Genomic DNA, 24454 nt, shown 5'->3' with positions numbered 1-24454 from the left:
CCACAACATCCGGGTTCTTATCGCCACCAGCTGCTTCCAACACCTGTAGCTTACCTTACCCACTGCACTCAACCCCCATCACCATGCAATTTAGCCAGCCTGAAGTGCAGCTCTCATTGCAAGGCACTCCAGACAGGAAGGCTGAGCATGATAACAGGACATACGCAAATCTGTGATTGTCCTGTTCCCCACCTCACCCTCTTCCCAAACAGCACAGTTGTGTCATGTCCTTTCTGTTTCCCAAGTAGTTGTGTTTCTTTTCAATAAATGCATTTTTTGGCTTTGAAAACATTCTTTATTATTTCATTAAGAAAAAATTCAACCATATCCAAGGAAAGCAACAGGCAAGTCTGTGCATTATATGTAGCAAACACAGATTCCTACTAACCTTGGAACCACTGCACTTCACTTCACTCCCGTGCAGGGCACCAAACATTACTGGTGGCTTTCAGCCTCAAATTGCTCCCTCAATGCATCCCTAATCCTTGCAGCCCCACGCTGGGCCCCTCTAATAACCCTGCTCTCTGACTGTTCAGATTCAGCCTCCAGGTATTGAACCTCCAAGGTCCATGCCTGAGTGAATCTTTCACCCTTCCCTTCACAAATGTTATGAAGGGTACAGCATATGGATATAAGTGTGGGAATGTTGTCATCGGCCAGGTCCAGCTTCCCATACAGATAGCACCAGCAGCCCTTTAAACGGTGAAAAGCACACTCCACAGTCATTCTGCACCGACTCAGCCTGTTGTTGAACCATTCCTTGCTGCTGTCAAGGCTCCCTGTGTAGGGTTTCATGAGCCACAACATTAAAGGGTAAACAGGGTCTCCAAGGATCCCAATGGGCATTTCGACTTCCCCTATGGTGATTTTCTGGTCTGGGAAGAATGTCCCGGCTTGCAGTTTCCTGAACAGGCCTGTGTTCTGAAAGATGCGTGCATCATGCATCTTTCCGGGCCAAGCTGTGTTAATGTCGATGAAATGCTTACGGTGATCCACAAGTTCCTGGAGAACCATAGAGAAATACCCCTTCCGATTTATGTACTCGGAGGCTAGGTGGGCTGTTGTCAGAATTGGAATATGTGTCCCATCTATCGCCTCCCCGCAGTTAGGGAAACCCATTTGTGCAAAGCCAGCCACAATGTCATACACGTTACCCAAAGTCACGGTTCTTCTGAGCAGGATGCAATTAATGGCCCTGCAAACTTGCATCAGCACGATTCCAATGATCGATTTTCCCACTCCAAACTGGTTAGCGACCAATCGGTAGCTGTCTGGAGTGGCCAGCTTCCAGATTGCAATAGCCGCCTGCATCTCCACCGGCAGGACAGCTCTCAATCTTGTGTCTTTGCGCTGTAGGTGGGGGTGAGCTCAGCACACAGTCCCATGAGAAAAGTGGCTTTTCTCATCAAAAGTTCTGCAGCCACTGCTCGTCATCCCAGACTTGCATGACGATGTGATCCCACCACTCAGTGCTTGTTTCCCAAGCCCAAAAGCGGCGTTCCACTGTCATGAGCACGTCCGTGAATGCCACAAGCAATCTCGTGTTGTATGCGTTATGCAAGTCGACGTAATTGTTGGAGTCCTCACTGTCCGTTTGTAGCTTAAACTGTAACTCGACTGCAATTCGTGACGTGCTGGCGAAACCCATTAGCATATTCCTCAGCAGTTCGGGATCCATTCCCTCAGACCGAAAGGGAAGACAGAGCACACAGTACAAAAACCGTTGAAAGATGGTGCCAAATGTGGACGGAAGCACAGGGATTGTTGGGATGTGAAGCGATGCATCACGGGGCAACGGGACAGGACCCAGAATGACCCACACCTCCCTGCCCCCTTCGCAGAAGCCACAGCGCCAGAATGGAAAGAGGTGCTCTGTGGGATAGCTGCCCATAATGCACCACTCCCAATGCCGCTGCAAGTGCCGCAAATGTGGCCACGCCAGTGGGCTTGCAGCTGACAGTGTGAACACACTGCAGCGCTTTCCCTGATGCGGTCTCCAAGGGCTGGTTTAACTCACAGCGTTCTACATCTGCAAGTGTAGCCAAGCCCTCAATGGAAAGAGCCTGAATTGGAATTTGGCCACGACATCAGGGTGAATACACTCTTGTAAAAAGTGCCAGGAGACCTTTAATGACTGTAATGCAAACATAAGGGTGGCTTTATGTCTCATCTGAAATATGGCATCTCCAGCAGCACAGCGTCCTCTAACACCCGTGTTGGTACATTGCTTCAGTGCTGACACTTGGAGACCATCACATTAATAAAGATGGACTTGAACCACAATGTTCAGATCCAGAATTGAACTTCCCCAATAAATTCTGGGCTGTTCAGATCAGGTTCATTTCTATTTCCAGTAGCACCTAGATGATATCTGTCAGTTTCCCATCCAAGTATTGACCCAGCCTGACCCTCTTTAGTTTGTATGATCAGAGGAAAAGTTGGTCTCACTGCAGAAGTGCTGCACAGATTTCAAAAGAAAATTGACAATTTTTTTCTAGTGCCTCACCTCGAATTTTAGATTCATTTTACTCTCCCTGTGTCACTTAGTGTGTCTTGTCCTTAGAAAATGCTTGTCTTTCTGACATAATTAATTTGGCTCAGAGGAAAGGGAGGTTAAACTTTGCCTGCAACAAAATGCTAATCACAAGTAATGCCCTACTGGATGAGAACAGTGGTCTTCTTAGTCCAGTTGCCTTTCTCCAACAGTGATCAGCTCCTTCAAAGGAAGGGGCATGAAATCCTGCAGTAGGTAGTTTTGGAGTCACCTGTTCACAAGGGAAATCAGAAGAATCCTGTTCACAATTATGTGTGCTCAGAACACTCAGATTCCTAACATGAAAATGTTGGATTCTTCTCCTGAATTTGTTTGGCAGTTAAAGGCATCGCACCATACAAAAACTGTATCCATTTAACAGACCATTATTCTTTAAAAATAATATTTTAATAAAATGAATTTAGGTAGCAGGCCTTTAACTAGTCCCTTGCTATCCTGGGCATATTGTTTCAATTGGTTTATTTCTTCTATGGGAATTCATTTGAAATATATCTCTTACATTTAATACAGGATCCTTCATTCCAAATGATCCCAAATTGCTTTACAAATTTCAGAAAACATGCAGTCACCTCTGAGGTGGACCTCATCAGTTGGCTAACCGTGCACTGCAGTTTGTTATGGAGATGTCTTATTCAATTGCAAGAGGGCTGTAGAGCTGACACTGGCTCTGGTGAAAAGTACCATGGGGTCCTTAATGACCTCAGAACAGTGCCCTTTAACACTATACCTTACTGGGCATCAGAGCCATCCCTCGGGTATGGTGAATTGGGGCGACTGCTCTGGGCCCCGCACTTTGGGCTGCTGGTGTGATTGACTGGCGCCGGGCAGGGTTGGTCCTGGAAGTGACGGGTCGGTCCCGGAAGTAACGGATTCGTCACTTCCGCCCCAGGCCCCTCACCCCTGGGCATTCAGCACTGACATGGACTATGTATATACTGCCTGCAGCAGTGAGTCTCAGAGACAGACTTGGGCTCGCGACGCCTGTGCTATAGCACTAAAATTAGCAGTGTAGACATTTGGGCTCAGGTTCTGAAGCCAAGGGAGGGGGGTTGGCCAAGCTCCAGGCCAAGACACAATGTCTGCATAGCTATTTTTAGCTCTGTAGTGTGAGCTGATGAAACCCACCAGCATTTAGTCCCTGAGATCTGAAAAGATCATGGGATTGTGGCTGCTGGTTTTAGAAAAAGAAATTTACCTTTGTAGCCAGTCCAATTCTTTTCTTTTCCTAAATAATCTTTTAAGTAGGCAGCGCTGTCAGAGCCATTAGGCACTAAACTCAGGTAATATTTCCACAATCAAACGAGAGCAATATGGTTGCTTGCAGTTAAAGTTCTTAGATAGCAGGGCATCTGCAAAGAAGAGATTTAGGGCCAAGTATTATAAAAGCACAAGCAAATCCCAGTCAAGTAAATGGGTGCTGCACACATGTGCTTCTAAAGGCCTGCTCCTTCTCCCACTAAAGTCAGCGGGAAACTTCCGGTGACTTCAGTGGGATCAGGCCCCTAGCTCTTGAAAACAGTTTGAACTAAAACAAGAAGCATCCAAGAATCATTTGAAAGTTTTTCTCCTTCATAACTGAAACATCCATGCTTTGAGTTTGTTCATATAGTTCAGTTGATCTGCACCTGCTCATAACCAGAGGCTTAGGGTCTTCTTTAAAGCTCATTCCAGGAGCTGCTGTCTAGCTGCAGGTGGCTGGGGGTTGGGGGAGGAGGTAGGTAGGGTAGGACTGTAACACAAGGGGGGGAGGGAGTTTTTCTGTACAACTGCAGTGCTGCAATCCAACCAACATGACAAACTGCTATAGAGGAATGTAGTTTTTAAAAAGTTGGTGCTCCTGTCTACAGAAAATTAGGGATCCCCAAGCATCACCCCTCTTATACCTCTTTTATTCTCTGTTCTCTTGAGGTACCATGTTGTAGTGACTTTTCTGATATATGGAATCAATTTAAGCTCTTCTTCAACAGGAAGAAAAAAGCTACAACTACAGACAAAACAGGCTTCCATTCAGCTTGAGTTCCATCTTTGTCTCTATTGTTTACCAGGGACTACACCCTGTTTGGAACTATACAGCACACAGGACCATCTAGAGGCTGAATGATATACTGTGAGTAAACATATTACAGGGACTGCCATTCTGGCCAAGGTGGATGGACCACAGCTTTCTGAGGAGTTTGTCACTGAGGTTCTGAAATGTAGGGTACTTATGACCCATCTGTCAATTGCAACATGTTACGAAGCACACTTGCTTAATTTAGACTCACATTTACTTCTGCCCTACAGAGACCTGATGCTAACTCATTGTTTATTGCAATAATAATAATATTGTAGCAAATCCATAGCCACCTAAGACTTCATGGTGACCTTCATGCTGATCACCATTGTGACAGTGGGGACAGAATTCAGACCCTCTTGCTTCAGAAGCATAGACCCCTACTACTAAGGCTAAGTGAGAAATGGCTGTAGGTGTTAGCAGTATAGGGTCTATGAGACACAGATCAGCTGTCCTAATTCTATGCAATAGAGGATAGTAGTACATTAGCCTCATTAATGAAGTCATTACAATATCTATATCCATCTATCTATCTAATAATCTATGGGATTTCTATGGTATTGATGTCAAAGGGGTAAATTGTGACATTACAGTCTGCCCTGTGTAAGGGACAGCATATTGTTGCACAGTCACTGGAGGAGCCTGGGAGGGTCAGTGTTACTCAGAGAGGTACAATCTCCCTTCTGGTCAGCCTGCTGCTCTGGGGAGGGAGTATTGGGTCTCTACCTGCTACAGTGTATGCGTCCCAATTTGCCAGTATAACTATGTAGCCAAGGCTTCATCTATTTCCCACCCTGCCCCGCCCAACTGCATGAGGAATGGAGGTAACAGACTTTCCTGGCTTGCTTCCCCGCCTACACTGCTGCATGCCTGGCTCTCCCTTAGCCCCTATGCTGCCACCCTAGCCAGGCCACAATTCAGCCCAAAGGAAGTTCCTTGCATGGAGGTTTTGCTGGTGCAAGAGCAAAGTTAGTACATTTTACTGATGAAAGGTGCTACAGAAATGTATGTGGCCTATCACTGTCATCTAGGATGGAAGAGAACAGATTTTGGTTTTATAATCTGGGTATCTCAAGGAGATTTGGAAAACAATGATTTGAGTCCGATATAGTTAGTGGAGTGACTGTGTAGGGGAATGAATCAGGCACTATACAATGAAAACAGAGCAGCTGACGTTAAACTAATACAGTTGTGGAGCCTGAGACATTCAGATTTAGATTATAAACTCTTCAGGACAGTGACTCTGTCTTCCTGTATCTCTACATGCATCTAAATACGGCTCTGAATAAATATACTAATGAATTACCTGTTTTTATTGAGGATGATTGTTGGCAGATCCAAATTCCCAGCATTGGAATGTGACTTTCCCCTTTGTATGATAATCAAAAAGACTATACCACATAATGCAGTAGTGGAATATTTATTTCTGAACAGTAGAATTATGTAGGATTTTTCTATGTGCGGTTAGGCACTGCTGCTTTCTCAGTTTATAAGTTTGTAAGTTCATTTTGCTTTCACTGGTTTAAAAAATATAATGACTTTAAAAAATAATAATGAAGTGCTCAAAAATGCTGTATAAAACAAGAAGTCCATGTTTCATAGCTACTATATTTTTCATTGTTTAATGGAATTAATAACTGTGTAATTGAAATCATGCTAATACTCAGCCAACTTGCCTCTGGGATACACTGCAGACATCTCTGGTTTGGTTTAAACAGCTGAGAGGAAGACTACATTTTGGGAAATAAAATTGATTCTGCACAATCTGCTGATGATCAGCAAGCCTTAATGAATGATAGCCTGAAGTAATCTCATTACTGTAACTTGGATGGATGAGCAGGAGAGGAATGCAAATTTTTCTAAAAGAAAAAATTTGGTTTCTGCTTAAACACATCATTTTCAGAAACTCTTATTCTGTTACTATTCATAAGAATGTAAAAACAACCATACTGGGCCAATGGCCCACCTAGCTCAGTATCCTCTCTTCAGACAGTAGCCAATATAGATACTTCAGAGGGAATGAACAGAACAGGGCAATTATCAACTGATCCATCCCCTGTCATCCAGTCCCAGCTTCCGGCAATTGGAAGTTTAGGGAAACCATAGCATGGGGTTGCATCCCTGATCATCTTGGCTAATAGCCATTGAGGGACCTATCCTCCATGAACTTACCTAATTATTTTTTGAACCCAGGTATACTTTCTCTCCAGTGCTTCTAACAAGTGGAAATGATTCAAGAGTCTTTGACATCTTCTTCCCCCAAGGAGAAACTTCATAACTCCTTTGATGTATTGGAGGGACCTCCTCTGGGGAGAAGAAGGATGATATCAGTCACCATGGTCTATTCAAGCCTTGTTCTCATTATTGAGACTGTTACCAACAGCAGACATCAGATCCACTAGGAAGTGGACTAATTCACCAACATCTTTCACATAGGCAGCCAAACAGCTGTCATATGACAGTGCCTTTTGGCTGATATCAACCTGAGCTAGGTTTGAACTGATGACCTAGCAGTCAAAGTTCCCCCAAGCCAAGGGCTCATCAGGCTGATGCAGTTCAGGCACCTCCAAGTCATAGCTAATAGTACCCAAGGGAACGATGTAGCCAGCATCACGTCCAACTGCCTTTGACTGCCCTAGCCCAATGGATCAGGTATCTGTTTTACAGCTGGGTGAGCTGGAGGGGGCCTTTCGCGGTGAGATTGATCAAGACTCAAACCCAGGTCTTTCAGGACTGTCACTGAGCACCTTACTACTAAGCTATCCTCCTTTGAAAGGCTCTATATGCCCCTTGTCTTCCTTCAGTGTGATTCTCTCCTCTGCAAGACAAAAAATTGACTTCAATCCCTGCCAACTTTCTGGTTCTATATTGTCTCTTTTCCTCTAGCTTTGGGTGGAGGTACCACAGTGTAACGAATCCTTAAAAAGTCGCATTCTGAGAAATATGGCCACATCAAACGTAGAAATCCTGAAGGATTCTCAAGCATTAGGAGATCCAGAATGCTAAGCTAAGAGAAACTCAGTTGCTTTGTTGATGTGAGTTCAGCTAGGGTGCCTCTTGTATATTGTGAATTGCATGAATGTTTCGCTTTTGGAGAGCAGTGTTCAGATATGGGTTAGTTCAAAAACGAAAATGAGAGTTTGCTGGTCAGCCTGGTTTCCCTTGTTTGCACCACAAAACTTCTGCACAGGGCTGACAGTCTGAAACAACTGCTGGTCTTTATTTAAGAGAGACACGGGACTGGTGTAGAAGCGATGCAGCAGGAAGCCACAATGGAGTAAAAATGTGTCAGTATAAGAACGTGGGTAGATAGTGTTGGGACAGTTTTCCTAACACATTTCCAGCCATGTACAACTTGTCAATTTAAAGAATGCTAATAATCCACCAAGTCTCAACCCTTATCATCCAGACCCTTGCAACATAGAGCCCAAAACTTCTCCAGAGTGACTAGAATTAGAATGAATAGACCATTTGGGTGTAGAATCCGCATACAAAGCTATCTGCATATTTCATGGTGTGAAAAACTGGAGGGTTTTTATCAGTGATGAGCTGCCAAAATCTTAACAACCGGTTCCCTATAAAAAGTTCTGATTTAAGGGAGGGGGTAGCGGGGGAGGGGCCATGGGGGGAGACATACCCGTGGGGCCGGGGGCCCCTGCAGGGCCTGGGGCAAATTGCCCCACTTGCCTCTCGGCAACCCTAGAACTTGCAGCCCCCTCCCCCCTTACCTTGCCGGCAGCTCAAAGCAGCAGGATGACTCAGGAGCTCAGCTGAGCTGCCCAGCTGCTGGCCATGCTGCAGCTCTGTGGGGGGCGGGCTGGGGGGAGACATCCTCGTGGGGCCAGGGGCCCAGGGCAAATTGCCCCACTTGCCTCCCCCCTCCACGGCCCCGGAGCTTGCAGCCCCCTTACCTTGCCGGCAGCCCAGAATTCAGCTGAGCTGCCCAGCTGCTGGCCATGCTGCAGCTCTTCGGGGTGGGGGAACCGGGGGAGGGCCCGGGGGAGACATCCTTGTGGAGCCAGGGGCCCTGCAGGGCTTGGGCCAATTGCCCCCTCCCCTCCCCTCTGGCCAGCCCTGGACTTGCAGCAGGACCCCCCCACACACCTTGCCAGGCCTCTCAAAAAGCGGCAGCAGGATGACTCGGGAGCTCAGCTGAGCTGCCCAGCTGGTGCCGGCGGCTGGCCACGCTGCAGCTGAGGGGAAGCAGGCAGAGGGCCGGGGAAGCCTCAGCCTCCCCAGCTGGGAATCCTGGGAGCAACAGGATGGTCCGGCTCATGAACCGGAGTTCTTTGCCCACCTCCTGGCCCTTTAACAACCGGTTCTCCACAGAGGTCTAATTTTAGCAACCGGTTCTTGGGAACCTGTGGGAACCGGCTCCAGCTCACCACTGGTTTTTATGATTGATATAAACTTATGCTTCTATAAAGAAGCCATCTGATTCTTCCTAGTCACCATCTCCTAATGTTATTAGGCCTGCAATAGACCCCTGGAAATTTGGGGAAAGTTTGTATCCAGATTGAAACACTACATCTTGGGCCTATCTTTAGTTTATATTGTTGGATTTCTTGCTCTTGTTTTTTTAAATAAAATAGCAAAACCCTAACACACATCAGCAGGGATAAAATATACATGCGGGTGACAATAAATGAAATGGAGGTGGGTTTTTTATCTCCCATCTCAGGATTTATCAAACGTATAACTAATTATTTTGTTCTGTAATGCGCTTTTGTGGTTTTCAAAAAATATAAAAGGAAATTCACCCTACGAATTATACAGGTTACAGTACTTATTTTATTTCCTTAACCAAGATGAACTATATTTCACTCTTCAGCATAGCTAAGGCCAGACACTGGTCTCATTTACTGGAGCAACTGTAGTAACTCCACTGACTCCACAGAATCTGGTCCATTCTTTTGCAGAGAGACTTTTCAAAACTTGAGAAAGTGACCATTTGCCAAGCCTGGAAAACCACTGGGAAATTTTCTCTCATATCTTTAAGAAGCAGCAGTAGAATCAGTGGGTCTAGAATCAGAATCAGAATCTCCCTATAGTGCATGTATAAATTCCAGTACCCAGGACTGGCTCTTGAAGAGATTAGGGTTCCAGACTTTACCCCTGTTATTTGACTGGACATCCTCACCTGGAGGTCAACATTGCATCTTCTCTCCAACCTTAATTATAAAACCAAGGCCCAGCTTTTTGTGTTGAATCCTGGTGTGCCATTGCTGCCCTGCCTGTTATTCAGCAGGGGATGTTCGCACCTACAACTGAGCTTAGCCAGCTCCAGTTCCAGCATTTAGAGCCTCTCAAGTTCTGTTACAAGTTAGCGAGTACACAAGTGAGTGAGAGATGGGCAGGGGCCTTGGTTGAAAAGCCAGCACGAAGAGCCTCAAGCTGATCATTAAGGAAGGGTGGTTGCAGAGCCTGCTGGATGGGGAAGTCACCGATGAGCACAGCTGGAGTCTTAGTTTGGTAAAGAGTTACAGTTGCCCCCCAAAGTTGGGAACCACTGGTCTAAGTTACTAGAACAGGGATCAACAACCTTTGGCACGCAGCTTGACAGGGAAATCCGCTGGCGGGCCAGGATGATTTGTTTACCTGCAGTGTCTGCAGGTTTGGCTGATCGCAGATCCCACTGGCCGCGGTTCGCCGTTCCATCCCTCGGCCTGCACCGCTTCCCGCAGCCCCCATTGGCCTGGAACAGCGAACCGTGGCCAGTGGGAGCTGCGATTGGCTGAACCTGCAGACGCTGCAGGTAAACAAACCATCCCAGCCCGCCAGCGGATTTCCCTGACGGGCTGCATGCCAAAGGTTGCTGATCTCTGTATTAGCACATAATAGAGCAAATGATCATTAGGAGATCTTGGCTGTATTCCCAACTTTGCCGCTAGCTCACTGGAAAATCACTTTAACGCTCTGTGCCTCAGTTTCACCATTTGTAAAAGGGGGATAATATTTCTTGGCACTTACCACCCAGGAGGGTTGTGAGTTGAATTAATTCATGTTTGTAAAGCTCTTAGAAATCCTTAGCTAGCAGGTGCTGCAGAAGGGCGAAGCATTGTCATTAGTATTTAGATCTTAGATTAACAAATGTGGTTCTTTCATAAATCCTTACAAGTCTTAGCCTTTCACACAGTGAAATTTACTTGGAGTAGTGACACTAATAACTGAACAGTGATGAAAATATAAAACAAAGCATTGCTTCCTCTTGAAAACCACTAGAATTTGCATAAACCACATTGTCCGTCTGGTAAATGATTATCTGCTCGGTCAGTGCCTAGAGTGGTTAATATTAGCTTGTTTTTAGTGAAACTTAAAGTTCTGTGTTTTGGACTCTATGTGTTTTGGTTTATTTTAAACTTCAGAACAATCACCTCCTGTGACAGTCAACATCACGACAGAGTTAGAATTCATGGTTTATTTTGATGCTGTGGTTTGGATGTTCCGGGTTCATTCTGCTTTAGCTGCAAATCCAAAATAAAAGGGTAAATAAACATAGCTCCATTGAGCTCAACGGTAATATTGCCATTGACTTCAGTGGAGCAGGTTTTCACCTCTAAAGTTATTTCTTAGTGCTCCTGTAAATTAAAGACTGCATGTCCAAAAGGCAAGAAGCCCTGTGCAGTGTGAAAACATCTGTGTGTAGCTGCACGCTTAATACGCATACACATCTATAAAAATTGTGTATACACACTGGGTAGTTACACATGCACAGCTCGGCTCCCGCATGGCCACTTGAGTGTGGGACTGCAGTAATGTGTAGAAATTATGCATGTGTGCACGCGAGCCTGGATTCTCTCCGTTAGGTAATCTGGTCCTATAGGTACTGAATTTCCATAATAATAATACATAGCACTTCGAAGCACTGTACAACAACATTAACGATGTAGTTGAAATGCAACTGTCTCAGGGGCCGTCACTTTCCTTATGCCCTATTGAAAGAGTCAAGATCAGTTGGATGCTGCAGCTGTCTAGCCAGAGCGTTAAATTCCTGGAGACAGGCTGAGCATTGTCAGTGGAGGCCCCGTAGTTCTTGGCATTTGTTCTTTGCCTTCCACACTGTGTCCCTTGAGCTGATTGGGGCCTTTGTGTTCTACCTCAATACAAATAAATAATAATGTAATATCGCATTCTTCCAAAGCTTGGGTTTAGTGGCTTTGAGAATATAGTACAAGATGCACCTGTGAAACGAGCTGGTGGATTCAGTCCAAGTTCCCTATGTACATGTGTCCCTATCATAAAATCCAACACCACAACTAGTGCTAAGTGGCACCCTCTCAGGAAAGAAAGCAAGGGTTGGACAGGCAGTGTTACTGAATTACTTAGACATGGTCCCTCCTGAACAGGGTGGAAGCATGTTGGTAGGACCTTCTGGGAGACACAAGCACTGCTGCGCTGCCTACACAGTACCTGTTCTATGGATAGACACCTTCTTTCTCCCAGCATTCAAATAAACCACTTATTTGTCACCTAAATGCACCTGAAATAACTATGGCACTAATCCTACAAATGCCTTCCCCTGTGCCTTCCAAGAACCCCAATGAAGGAATCACGGCCTACAGAAGGAGAGAAATAGCTGATTCTCTGAATTCCAGTGCTCACCTGCACTATGCTAACTAGAGAAACTCCCTCTGAAGTTAAAAGACTCTCTGATTTGTTTTCTGCCTGAAGAATAAAAAAGACTTTGTTATTATATATGGTTCTCTCTTTTTTCATTATACAGGAATCCTCTTAGCATAGGTATGCCTGTTTGACTGCCGTGATCGTGGATGATGGAAAAGCAACCGTCAAACAACAGTATCCTCGATCAGTTTATTAATAGCCAGGAGCAGACATATGAAGAATTTCTCAGCACGTTCACTTATCTTTGGAAAGGTATGTCAGCTTCTAGAGTTTCCCATAACAAATTACATTGAGAAAGAAAGAGTGTAAGCATAAAGAGAGGCAGTGCTATCTACTGGATAGGGCGCTCTACTGGGAGTCAGGACACCTGGTTTTGTCACTGACCTACTGTGTGACCTTGGGCAAGTCACTTCAACTCTCTGTGCCTTAATTTCCCCTGCCACCTTTTGTTTGCTATATCTATTTAGATTATAATCTTTTGGGGGCAGGGACTCTGTCTCTCTCTCTTTGTATGTACAGTGCCTAGCACGATGAGGTCTCAGTGTTGGTTGGGATCTCCAGGTACTAGTGGAATGATAATAGGTTGGCCAGGTTTTTTGCGTTTTTAAGATACAGTACGAGTGGAATTCACAACCACACTGCTATCCACAACTTTACTTCACCTGGTTTATAGGCTGTTGGTCTTGACATAATGCTAGATGTGTATTGTATAAGTAGTTCTGAATCTTTGTTGGGCATGCAGTTCAGTGAGTGTAGGAAGGTGGAAGATTGCAGGCTGCTTGGAAGAGTGCAGGCTAAAATTTCCAACCCTGGGTGATGTCAGTGGAAGCTGTGAGTGTTCAGCACCTCTGAAATCAGATCATTGTTATGTAGATGCCTGAATATGGATTTAGTTTCCCCATGTTTGAAAATGTTGACCACAAAGTATAGTGGATTTCACTGACTTCAATTGCCAATTGATTTGACTTTCTGATTGATTTGATCAACCCCTCAGGAACAATGTTAATAAAAATAGCAAACTTCGTTCCTTTATTTTGATCAATTTTGACCACATTAGTCAGATTTTATTGGGTGATTCAATATCTGTCTTGAGTTTATCACTAATAAGGAGGGGACCAAAAATTTGAATGCGAGAAAGATAAAGAGCCCAAGGAAGATACACAATAATAAAAGATGCCTTGTGGCTCATGGTTAGGGCTGTGATTTTGACATGGAGATTATTCAAATTCATGTTTTCCATGGCCACTGTAAAGTTTGTGAAATCTTGAAAATGGCTGCTAAACACACATTTGATTAGGACCCCAAACCAAATGGCGTTGCGAACTGGTGCACAGGGACACAGGTTCAGCCTGTCTGCCACTCCATCTCCATGTACGGAGGGGTGAGGGTGGGGCCAAACATGGGTGGCGCCGAGACCCAGTAAGACAAGTCACAAGGCTCAGCCCTGTGGTACAAGAGCTGCCGCTGCAGGGTGAATGTGTGGTGAGCTCTCTCTCCAACCCCTCACCCTCCAGGTCTCATCTTTCAGCACCTCCACTTTATTCCTGTGTATGATGTAGAAAAAACTATATTAATTGGTGACCTTTCTGAGACTTACTGTATTTTTCCCCTGCTTCTCTGCCGTGAAATTTACTAAAAATTTCCTTACTCCTGGTTGTGTTATTCAGGCACTCTGATTGGCATTATAAGCGCTGATTACATGTGTTCTGCAATCTCTGCTATGCACTGAGCTGGTCATATGGATAACTTAGATTGATAATTGATAAGGAAGGATTTAAAGTGAAGGAAGACCCTGTAGTGAATGGAAGACTAAAGTATTTCTTTCAGACAGCCATGCTTTCTGAATGAAGTAAGCATAGCAGGTGGAGCTGAAACAGTCTCTGAGATCCAAACACCCACAAACTCTAGCAAAGTTCAGATCTGGTTTCAAAGTCTACAGCTCAGGCTCATCACTGGTAAGAACTGCACCCCTGGGTTCTTTAAATCAGCCTTACAAAATGAATATGTCAATTTAATATTCCACAGTTACATTGCTCTTGGCCACAGCTTTCTATTAAGAGTGATATCTTCATCTTATTCCAGAAGCAGAGTATTTTCCAATTACACCATGTGGCATGCTCTGTTGATTGGCACTCAGAACCCTGCTCTGTCCTTGTCTCTCAGGCACTAGAGCCTTGTCATTCACAGGCACTAGAGTAGAAAAAGCAGTCAGGGGAGTGGAAACGATCTCAGCAGTGCTCCCATGCCAGTCTTACCACTCCCAGAAAACCAGAGAGAAGGTGAGACACTGGGGGGATCAGATAAGAGGGTTAATACTAGGGTCTGGTCTGCAAAAAGCTTCTTTATGTACAGCTGCTACACTGGGGAGAACTCAGATCCAAGACACAGGGTGCATCTCGCTATGCAGCTTGCAGAAAGCCACAGCATGTACTTCATTCACCTTGGTTCTCAACACAGCATCTGGCTCTAAATGTGTGTATAAAACGTATCTGAGGTTCTAGCTGAAATAAATGATTGTACCAGCCCAGGAAACTGCATTTCTAAACAAAATAACTTGGGTTGCTTTTTTTTCCTCTTTCAGAATACCCAAAGGCACCGGTTCACATTATAAACTAATGACCTGCAAAAATTCCACTTAAAGCACAAAGCCTTAAGAGCTGGAACAGTGCAAAAATGCATTTTAAACTATTGGACTCCTATTTTATTTCTTTGGTACTCAAATATCATGAAGAAGAGCCATTTGGATTTGAATGAAAATAATTTAAAAGGGCAACTGAGGTAGCTCAGGGTATATCTGATAATGAAGCTCATAGCTTTTCATGTCTAGGTAAGCACTAGTTCAAGTCCCTTGTATGGCCAGGCGTAAAAATAAAAGACTGCTGATGTTTTGCCCATTTATTTGCATCCTCAAATATCCAATGTGCATATGTCCTGGTGTGTGCAAATTGAGATACTTAGGTATACACACTTTTTTAACATGTGGACTATGGGCATCTTTTTAAAAACAATTTTTCTTGCAAGTGATCCCCATCTAATGGCTCTTCGGTGGTCAAACTGCTGGGAAATTAGGAGAAAAAATCACAGAGTTACTTGGATTCCATTGGTGTGTCAGGGTGTCTGTGTGTTTAGATTCTTACTCATGGTGATTCTTGTTCATGTGCATGGGGTCGAACTGCCTTCCTGATTTGGGGTCAGGAGGAAATTTTCCCTGGAGGTTGTTTTTTTTTATCACTCAAGCATCCTGTAAGGCCCTATCTGCCTATTTTTAACACATTATTTTATCTTTATTTGCTAAGCATCAACAGCTCCAAGAAAACACAGAAGATTGGATGGTCTCTGTCCTAGGGAACTCATGATCTAAACCAGGGGTCGGCAACCTTTCAGAAGTGGTGTGCTGAGTCTTCATTTATTCACTTGAATTTAAGGTCTCGCGTGCCAGTAAAAATTTTAATGTTTTTAGAAGGTCTCTTTCTATAAGTCTATAATATATAACTAAACTATTGTTGTATGTAAAGTAAATAAGGCTTTAAAATGTTTAAGAAGCTTTATTTAAAATTAAATTAAAATGTGGAGCCCCCCGGATTGGTGGCCAGGACCTGGGCAGTGTGAGTGCCACTGAAAATCAGCTCACGTGCCGCCTTCGGCACCCGTGCCATAGGTTGCCTACTCCTGATCTAAACAGACAGGGACAAAATACAATGGGAGATCAGGAGGAAGGGGCCTTTTGGCAGTACAAGTACGTCACCCAGGAGTTTCCCATGGTGTGCATGTAGGGGTCATCTCTTGGTTTTGTATTCCAAAACCTGTTTCTTGGAATTGTAGAAAGCTGAGTATTAATGGAACCTTGGTACTTCCCATTTTCTATGGCTCTGATAAAGGCTCTGATCCCAATAAAACAAAACTATTTTTTTATAGTACTGTCTATATATGAATGTGTGATGTTACCCTCTATTGGCTGCTCTACAGGAAAGGTAGAGGATCTATTACTACTCCTAGTAAGGAAATTCTCCTTTAGCTCAAGTGGTCCAGGTCTATGGTTTTGGAGACGAAGGCTAGGATTCTCGGCCTGTTTCCCCAATTTTGTGTGATTTATCTAATAGTAACTGTGTCTTTTATAAGTAGCCCATGGAGCCATGGTAACTTGGGTGGGGAAAAAGCTGGGTGTTTAGTACAAGAAATTAAAAATTTTTTATTTTGGGATTCCTAAGCAGAGCTAGATTGAGTCGCTATTACTGCATGCATACTACCAGTGGCACTGTGAGCGTTCAAGAAACGAAGTGTTATACCTCACTTCTGCCAGATCTGATAACAATGGCAGATGGTTAATGTCATTTAAAAAAGAATGAATGCAGCATTTTAAAGGTCAGCACTCCTACAAAAGATGACCCAGATTTTTTAAATATATCATCTTTTTAAAAATTGACAGTACATGGCAGCACTCCATGCATAGTTGGTAGAGATTATAATCATTTTTATTGACCCCTATAGTGGATAGACACTTGAAGGCTAAATTGCAGCTCCAGTAAGTCCTGTGGTTTTCCTGTGAATACTGTCCCAGGTATTTCCTTCATCCTTAGGATAGCATTAACAAGGGGCATGTAGTGTTTAGGGTATTGATGGACCTTCAGACTGGCAATATAGTCTAGTGGTACAGTTTGTTTCTGGTAGAAAGAAACTCCTGCATTCTCCTTGAAGGGCTCTCAGAAGCTTCAGCATGGGCAGAATACAACTGCCTGCTTATATAATGGGATTTGGGTAAATCCATAATAAAGGCAGTGGAAAGCAGCGTTCTTTCATAGATCATATTTCTTTCAACATATTCATTTATATTTTTCCCAGTTTCATTGTAACCTATTGTGCTCATGCTAGTATATGCATTTCTTTTTGGTTCGTTTGCGCCTTTACATTTTTAATATAAAATGATGAAATAGAAATAAATAAATAACATTTACTTCCAGGCTCTGGGAAGTTTCAGTGCAGAGCAAATATTAACAAGAATAGTCTGATTGTGCAATTGGACCCATTTGGATGGACTTTCGTGGCTTGGCAAAATCCCCTCGATGTCAGTGGAGCTCTGCGTGGATACAGAGATCCAGTTGCAGGATCAAGGCCTGAGTTAGAAGCCTGGGAAAAGTGGGTTTACAATAGAACTGATGACACGGCTTTATTTAGGTTGGCAGATGAGTGATATTTTCAATACTGACCATTCAGTAGAGCTGATTTATGCCCCACATCTCTTTGATTTGAGCAAAAAAAATCACATATTTTAACTGCCTTTTCCAGCTTTAAAAACATGTTTTGAAATCTGCTGGTACAAAATAATAAGACAGCATCTGCTTGTTTTTCTAACTTCAGAGTGGAATGGGAAGTTCAGTAGAGCATAAAATATCTTCTTCCTCCCTTCCACAGAAACACAGAGAAAAATTAGAAATGGTCCAAGCTGCAAAATTTGCATCTGGATTTTAAATCACCCTTCTGAAAATCTGGAGGTGTTTTGATCCAGCACCTGGATTAGCCTGTTATATAGACAGAGGCTGTCAGTAGTTAAATTCTGATCTGAATTTGAGTTTGAGAGTGTTTGGGTACTGTGCTTAAGTTAGTGTGGCCAGATAGCAAGTGTGAAAAATCGGGACAGAGGGTGGGGTGTAATAGGAGCCCATATAAAAAAAAGCCCCAAATATCAGGACTGTCTCTATAAAATCAGGACATCTGGTCACCTTAATTTAAGTTCAGTCCATTATAGTTATTATATGTTCTATAGTTCACATCTCAAATATAGGGGTTTAGTTTGGATCTTGGATTTTTGATCAGACACATTAAGAAAACGAAGTCCTTTTTGTATGCAGTGCTGTTGTAGCCGTGTTGGTCCCAAGGTATTAGAGAGACAAGGTGGGTGAGGTTTGTCCCTCTTCTCACCAACAGAAGTTGGTCCAATAAAACATATTACTGCACCCACCTTGACCCTCAACGTTGTTGTTTTGATACTTTTGCACCCAGCAGCAGGCTGGCTAGCAGAGGAAGTTGGAAACTGACTGGCCACTTTTGTGCTTCCAGGTGGCATTTAAGAGGCATTTTCTGTGCTGTTGTGATCAGGTTAATTTAATTCCCCAGTGAATGTTGAGTGGTGTAGTTAGTTCACACTCCATTTAGCAATATCTATCTGCTTCCTTTTTTTCGTTAACCACGTTTAAAAAAAAAAACAAGTTTAAATTTCAGCATAAGTGGCTATGAAGGCCCTTTACACATGTGAGTTTAACAGCATGAAGCACGGCTGAAAATAACACAAGGGACAGCAATAAATTTACTTTAATTTAAAAAATGGACCAATAGGATGGTGTTAACCCCAAGAGAAATTTGTAGTAGGCCTCGTATGAGTGGATTTTCCAATAAAAGCAACTAGGCAGTTCAATAAAACTAATTAAATTAATCTGTCATCCCCAGGGAACTTAAGCAGGGCATGAAATAGGGAAACAGCCTCAATTCAGAGCTTTTTATTGATGTGTTTTGCCAGATCATTGGAAAATAATTGGTGGGGAGAAAAAAAGGTTTGCAGTTTTCTATTGATCATAAATTCACTGCCCATCTCTATGTAATCTCTTTTATCATGGTGTAAAAGCAAATATCATACAGAGCCCTGAAGTTAAAAAACAGTTATGTGGATACAATGGACTGTAACAGATTTGTATTGCAATAATAATAGCTTATCTGTCCTCTGAATGATTTTCATCCATAGATCTCAAAATATTTATCAAGGGAGGTAAGTAGCATTATCTCCATTTTACAGATGGGGAAACTGAGGCCAAGAGCAGGGAAGTTATCAGCCCAAGTTTGCAAAGTAGGTCAGGGCAAATTTAGTGTGGCAGCTACTAATAGCCATTGAATGACACTGCCTCTCAAAAGTGCATGTCAGCAAAAGTGCATGTCAGCAATTGTTTCTTGCTGTTGTGTGGGATTTTTACGTATTATAATCAAACAATTTTTTAAAAAAGTTATTATTTTCTTTTAAATTGTAAAAGATAAAACATTGCTAGCTTGGTTGCATAATTGATTTTTTTCTGTTTCCAGAAAGAAAGATTTAGAGCAGATTAAGTCATTTCTGGTTTGGATATTTTGCTGTAAATCTCTTTCTACAGTTTTATACATTGCATGGTTGTGTAGTATGCTTATTTATGAAATCGTAATACACAGTATGTGACAATAGTTTGGGTTGCCAGAGCACTCGTCCACCAATGATACCAAAATGCTTTGTACATATCAGTTAGCTAAGCCTCACAGCACCCAGGTGAGGTAGGGAAATACTATCATTCCCTTTTACACATGGGCAAATAGAGGCACAAGGTAAACAAAATTTCCCAAAGTCATATAGTGGATCTGTGGGAAAGCCAGGAGCATAATCTAAGAGGGCTACATCCCAGTCTTGTGCAGTAGACACTAGACACCCTGACGAAGGTTTCCCAAAATATATCAAAGTGTCTCAAATTGGGCACCTCAAAATTGATGAACTCCAAATCACTAATCGCTTTTTAAAATCTTGTCTGTTTCTTCTTTTTATCCTGTTCCCTGTTTGTCGCATATGTTCTATGATAGTAATTGGTATGGGAGAAAGAAATTGTATGGAACTATTAGTGTCAGGGGAATGGGCCATTTAAATTGCGTCCAATTTCGACAGTACATGCAATGCTTAATGAAACCAGCTGAGATATCTACCAGTTTATTGAATTCCACCTTTATGAGATCTACATACAACTTTTCAAGTCTGTCTCGATCCTTATTTGAATATTGTTAGTGTATCACTCAACCATTCTACTGTCTCTCTCTCCTTGGCAGTTCCCAGTGTATATACATATTTAGCAGCTAGGAATTGTGCTGGGGAAGCAAGAAAGGATTCTGACTTCCCGAGTAGAGCTTAAAAGCTTGTGGTAGGCTTTGTTATAAAACAGAAAAGTTAATATAATGAATGCCTTTAAGAACCAAAGACAAAATACACCAGGCTTCCCTCAGTCAAGGTGAAAGTAAAGGTCTAAACTGTGGCTCTATCAGTCAAGTTCAAGAGAAGAAGTGGTAATTACCTCTAGGTGTCCTTCATCTTCTTCTGAGAGCCTTCTTTTTGATGCTCCCTGACAGACTTGTGCCCAGTTTTCCCTAAAGAATGCCCCTCTTATTGTAAGTTTTTTTGGAAGGAATTAATTATTTCCTCACATCTGGCTCACCTGCGGTCAAGCAACGGTAAGATCACCCTGTAGACAGATGGAGCAGACCAGTTTTCCCCAACCGATTTCTGGAGAGAGTCTATATCCCAACCACATGTGCATATAAACTCTCAAGTCCAATGCAAATTGTACAATATACCGTATACCTTTAAGAAATTGATCCTGGTTTTTTTCACATAGTTACTCACCATTCACTTGATTTTTTTTTAGCCAGAGTTACGTATATGATCTACTGTTTTTACCCTGTCTGGGCCAGATCCTCAGCTGATGTAAATTGATGTAGCTCCATTAATAGAGGAGCTACACCGATTTACATCAGCTGAGGTTCTGACCTTATATTTTTGTCTTGGATGTTTTGGACCTTTACAGAATTATTTTTGGCCATTGTTGTGGCACAGACGTTTGTTTCTGTGTTGGAAAAGGTAGGATCTTGCCCATTCAGGAAGCTGAAATGGTCAGGTGAACATGTGCCTTGTGATTCAACTGAGTGGGTGCATATTCAAATATGGAAAGTTTTTAGCAACATCACCGTTGAACCATGGAAGAAAAATATATTTTTTTAAAAAATGGTCAGCTGGGCAAAAAAGTGGCACAAACAGGAAATGTTTCCTCTACGAAGTCCAAACATTGACAACATGTAAAGCAAAGCATAGACAAGGAATTATTTTTTAAATATTGTATTTAGGTTACATAAGGAAAAAGGAGAAACATTGATACAGTAAGAGAATAGTTAGGCTTCTGCAAATTTAGAGCTGCATTTTGTTACAGGGAAGTAGTGTGGCACACCAAAATAAGGTAGATATGTCAGTAGTAGTTGAATTGTTGAATTGTACCTGCCAGCAGCAATCAGTTTGTTATTGCAGGATGATAAACAAACAAGACAAAGAACCTCAAAAGGAAAGGACTAAACATAAAGCACTTGGACATAACAGTCAAAATCTAATACTTAGGATTTGATTCTTTATTCACAACAGTGTAATCAGAAGTAATTCCAACACAATCAATTGGCCAGATTCATGGAGCACTGATTTACACCAGCTAAGGGTCTGAGACAGTGGAGTTACACCAGAATAAAACTGGCATAAGTGAAAGGAGAATCAGACCCTTATTGGTTGTAGTAGAACTTTTAATGAAAATCTATAGCTAAGCAATCTTTGCAGTTTACCTAGGTCTGGTCTGGGTAAGACCAAAGGAGTATGAGGGAGAGATCTAGAAGGGCCTGATTCTCCTCTGACTTACACCAGTATAAATTGGGAATAACTCCATTGAAGTGAGCAGAGGTACACTGTCTTAAAACAGGTATCAGTGAGAGGAGAATCAGCCCCATAAATGTCCTCGTTATGGAAGGAGGAGATATAATATGATACAGAGGGGAATAGTCGGGAAAGATCCCAGGAAAGATTCCCTACAGTATTATATTGATTGTTGGCTCTAGTCTTGTTTTAAAATATTTCAAGCTATAGGGCTTCTGTCATTCTTCTTTGGCTACTGTTTAATTTAATAGATTTTACTGTTGGGAAATTATCAGATAATCCTGATACCACTCTTCTCTGACTTTGTGATAACTGATTTCACTATTTTTTTAAATAGGTGGGTGACCAGTGGGCATCTCTGAGAGAAGCCAGTCCAAATGGGACGACAAGAACTATTTTAAACAATATAAAGGTTGGATAGATGGACAGAGAAAGCACATCAAGTTGGATACGCTTCTCTGATACTAATGTGTTTATAAAGCCTGCCACCTACTTCTCAGAGACACCTGATTATAATTTATGTACCTCACAGACTCATAGACTTTAAGGCCAGAAGGGATCATCATGATAATCTAGTCAGACTCCTGACCATTGCAGGCCACAGAACCTCACCCACCCACATGACTGTATTAGACCCATAACATCTGGCTGAGTTATTCAAGTCCTCAAATCTTGATTTAAAGACTTCAAGTTATAGAGAATCCACCTTTTACTCTGGGTTAGACTGGCAAGTGGCCCGTGCCCCACTCTGCAGAGAAAGGGAAAATCCCCCAGGGTCTCTACCAGTCTGACCTGGGGGAAATTCCGCCCCAACCCCAAATACAGCCATATGTGGGCAAGACCCAACAGCCAGACACTTGGGAAAGAATTCTCTGTAGTAGTTCAGAGCTCTCCCCACCTCGTGTCCTGTCTCCGGCTGTTGGAGATATTTGCTAGTAGCAGTTGTAGATGGGCCATATGCTATTGTAGGGAACCTCATCATACCTTCCGCCCTATAGACTTTATCAAGACTTCCTTAGAGGTTCATATTTTGCTTTCTCACTCACCCATACCTGTTTGTTTCTTCATTGCTTTAAGATATTGGCAGTGGAAATTATAAAAAGTAAAACCGAGTTTGGAAGACTTTCTGCAAGTCAAATAAATGAATCCCTGTGTTATTTTAGGCGTCCTGCTCTGCTACTTTTTATTGTGTTTGTGTCCTTTATTTTGGGCCTTTGTGACACATTATAAAGGCCAGTGTGGTATATTTGGGTCTTGGCAGGTAGAGAAATATGGCTGTGAATAATGAGTCAATTATTGCTTAGCCAGGAGGAAGGCAGACTGATCCTCCCGCTGGCTGGAATGTGGTCCCTCCTTCTTCCTCCGTGTCCTTCACAAGGAAGGACAAACAGATGGGTAGCTTTCAGACCACTGAGAGAGGAATTTAGCCAAAACATTTGTCTACAAATTGTAGTTTCTTTAGGTTTAGACCAGTTTATGATGGAGTGTTTTTAAATTACTTATTTATAATCTCTACTGCAACCGCTTCAGGGGAGGCCAGTTACTGAGATCCACTTTGTAAGGAAGCTATGGACTGCTTTAGCTAGAATGTACAAATCAAGAGTAAATCTCACTAGCCCAGAGGGACTGTGCCCCAGGCTACCACTGTAATGTTAAAATCAATCCCCAATTTATATGATGTAGCCTCATTACAGACACGATAGCATAGCTTGTATTCCGCTGCAGCATGCATTTTCAACTGCCTTGTATCAGAGGGGTAGCCGTGTTAGTCTGGTTCTGTAGAAGCAGCAAAGAATCCTGTGGCACCTTATAGACTAACAGATGTTTTGCAGCATGAGCTTTCGTGGGTGAATACCCACTTCTTCGGATGCAAGCAGTGGGTATTCACCCACAACTGCCTTGGGTTGCTTGGATTTTTTTCTTCCCTGTGACTTTTGCTTCCTTTCCAGTCGTGAATCTCATTGCTTCTGTGAACATTTCATCAAATGAAATGCTTGGAATTATATAACCCAACAGCCCTGGAAGGATCTTGGCAACAAAAACGTTTCTGACAGTACTTCACGTCTGACCCAAGTGCCTCACCTTTGGCTTGGGGATAGGGAGAGTTCTATTGGTTGGTTTTTTGGGGTTGGGAATACTACCTGTGGAGATGAAAGGCCTGAATCTGTCGAAATGACACTTGATTGCTTATTTGTTCATTTGATCTGAATAGCTTTTCCTTTTGAAATCAAGGAAATAACTGTACCCCGAGAAAATATATAATCGACACAGTATAATGAGCTTGTGTGTGTGTTTCGTGGATGTGTTGAATCAGAACTGCTCTTCTATGTATCATAGGCCCTATAAGGCTAATGAAGACATTCCATTAGCTGAGGTTTTGGAGCTGAAGAATGGGTTCTATCTTCACTGCTGCCATGAAGTTCTGAATGGCTATGCTCTACAGCAGGGATCAGCAACCTTTGGCACGCGGCCTGTCAGGGAAATCTGCTAGCGGGCCAGGGCGGTTTGTTTACCTGCAGCGTCCGCAGATTCGGCCGATAACAGCTCCCACTGGCTGTGGTTCGCCTTTCCAGTCCAATGATGGCTGCAGGAAATGGTGTGGGCTGAGGGATGTGCTGGCTGCCGCTTCCTGCAGCCCCCATTGGCCTGGAATGGCAACTGCGGCCAGTGGGTGCTGCGATCGGCCGAACCTGCAGATGCCGCAGGTAAACAAACCGTCCTGGCCCACCAGTGGATTTCCCTGTTGAGCTGCGTGCCAAAG

At 43.0% G+C, this 24454-nt stretch overlaps 1 protein-coding gene across 5 annotated transcripts in view; it reads left to right on the top strand.

Annotated features, from left to right (window-relative positions):
• The window catches only part of LOC120405392 (intraflagellar transport associated protein), a 60615-nt gene that overhangs the window by 5298 nt on the left and 30863 nt on the right, over nucleotides 1-24454 (top strand). For 2 of the 5 annotated variants that reach the window (XM_039538983.1, XM_039538984.1), the window contains exons 2-3: nucleotides 4522-4661; nucleotides 12331-12482. In XM_039538983.1, coding sequence (XP_039394917.1) covers nucleotides 12377-12482 — 106 coding nt within the window. In that variant the 5' untranslated portion in view covers nucleotides 4522-4661; nucleotides 12331-12376. The remainder of the gene's footprint in view (nucleotides 1-4521; nucleotides 4662-12330; nucleotides 12483-24454) is intronic. The other 3 variants (XM_039538986.1, XM_039538987.1, XM_039538985.1) reach the window with 2 other exon arrangements.

The sequence above is a fragment of the Mauremys reevesii genome, linkage group 4 (genome assembly GCF_016161935.1).
Source record: "Mauremys reevesii isolate NIE-2019 linkage group 4, ASM1616193v1, whole genome shotgun sequence".
Classification (NCBI taxonomy): domain Eukaryota; kingdom Metazoa; phylum Chordata; order Testudines; family Geoemydidae; genus Mauremys; species Mauremys reevesii.
Note: the sequence above shows the minus strand (reverse complement) of the source record. Positions and strands in the feature narration are given on the sequence as shown.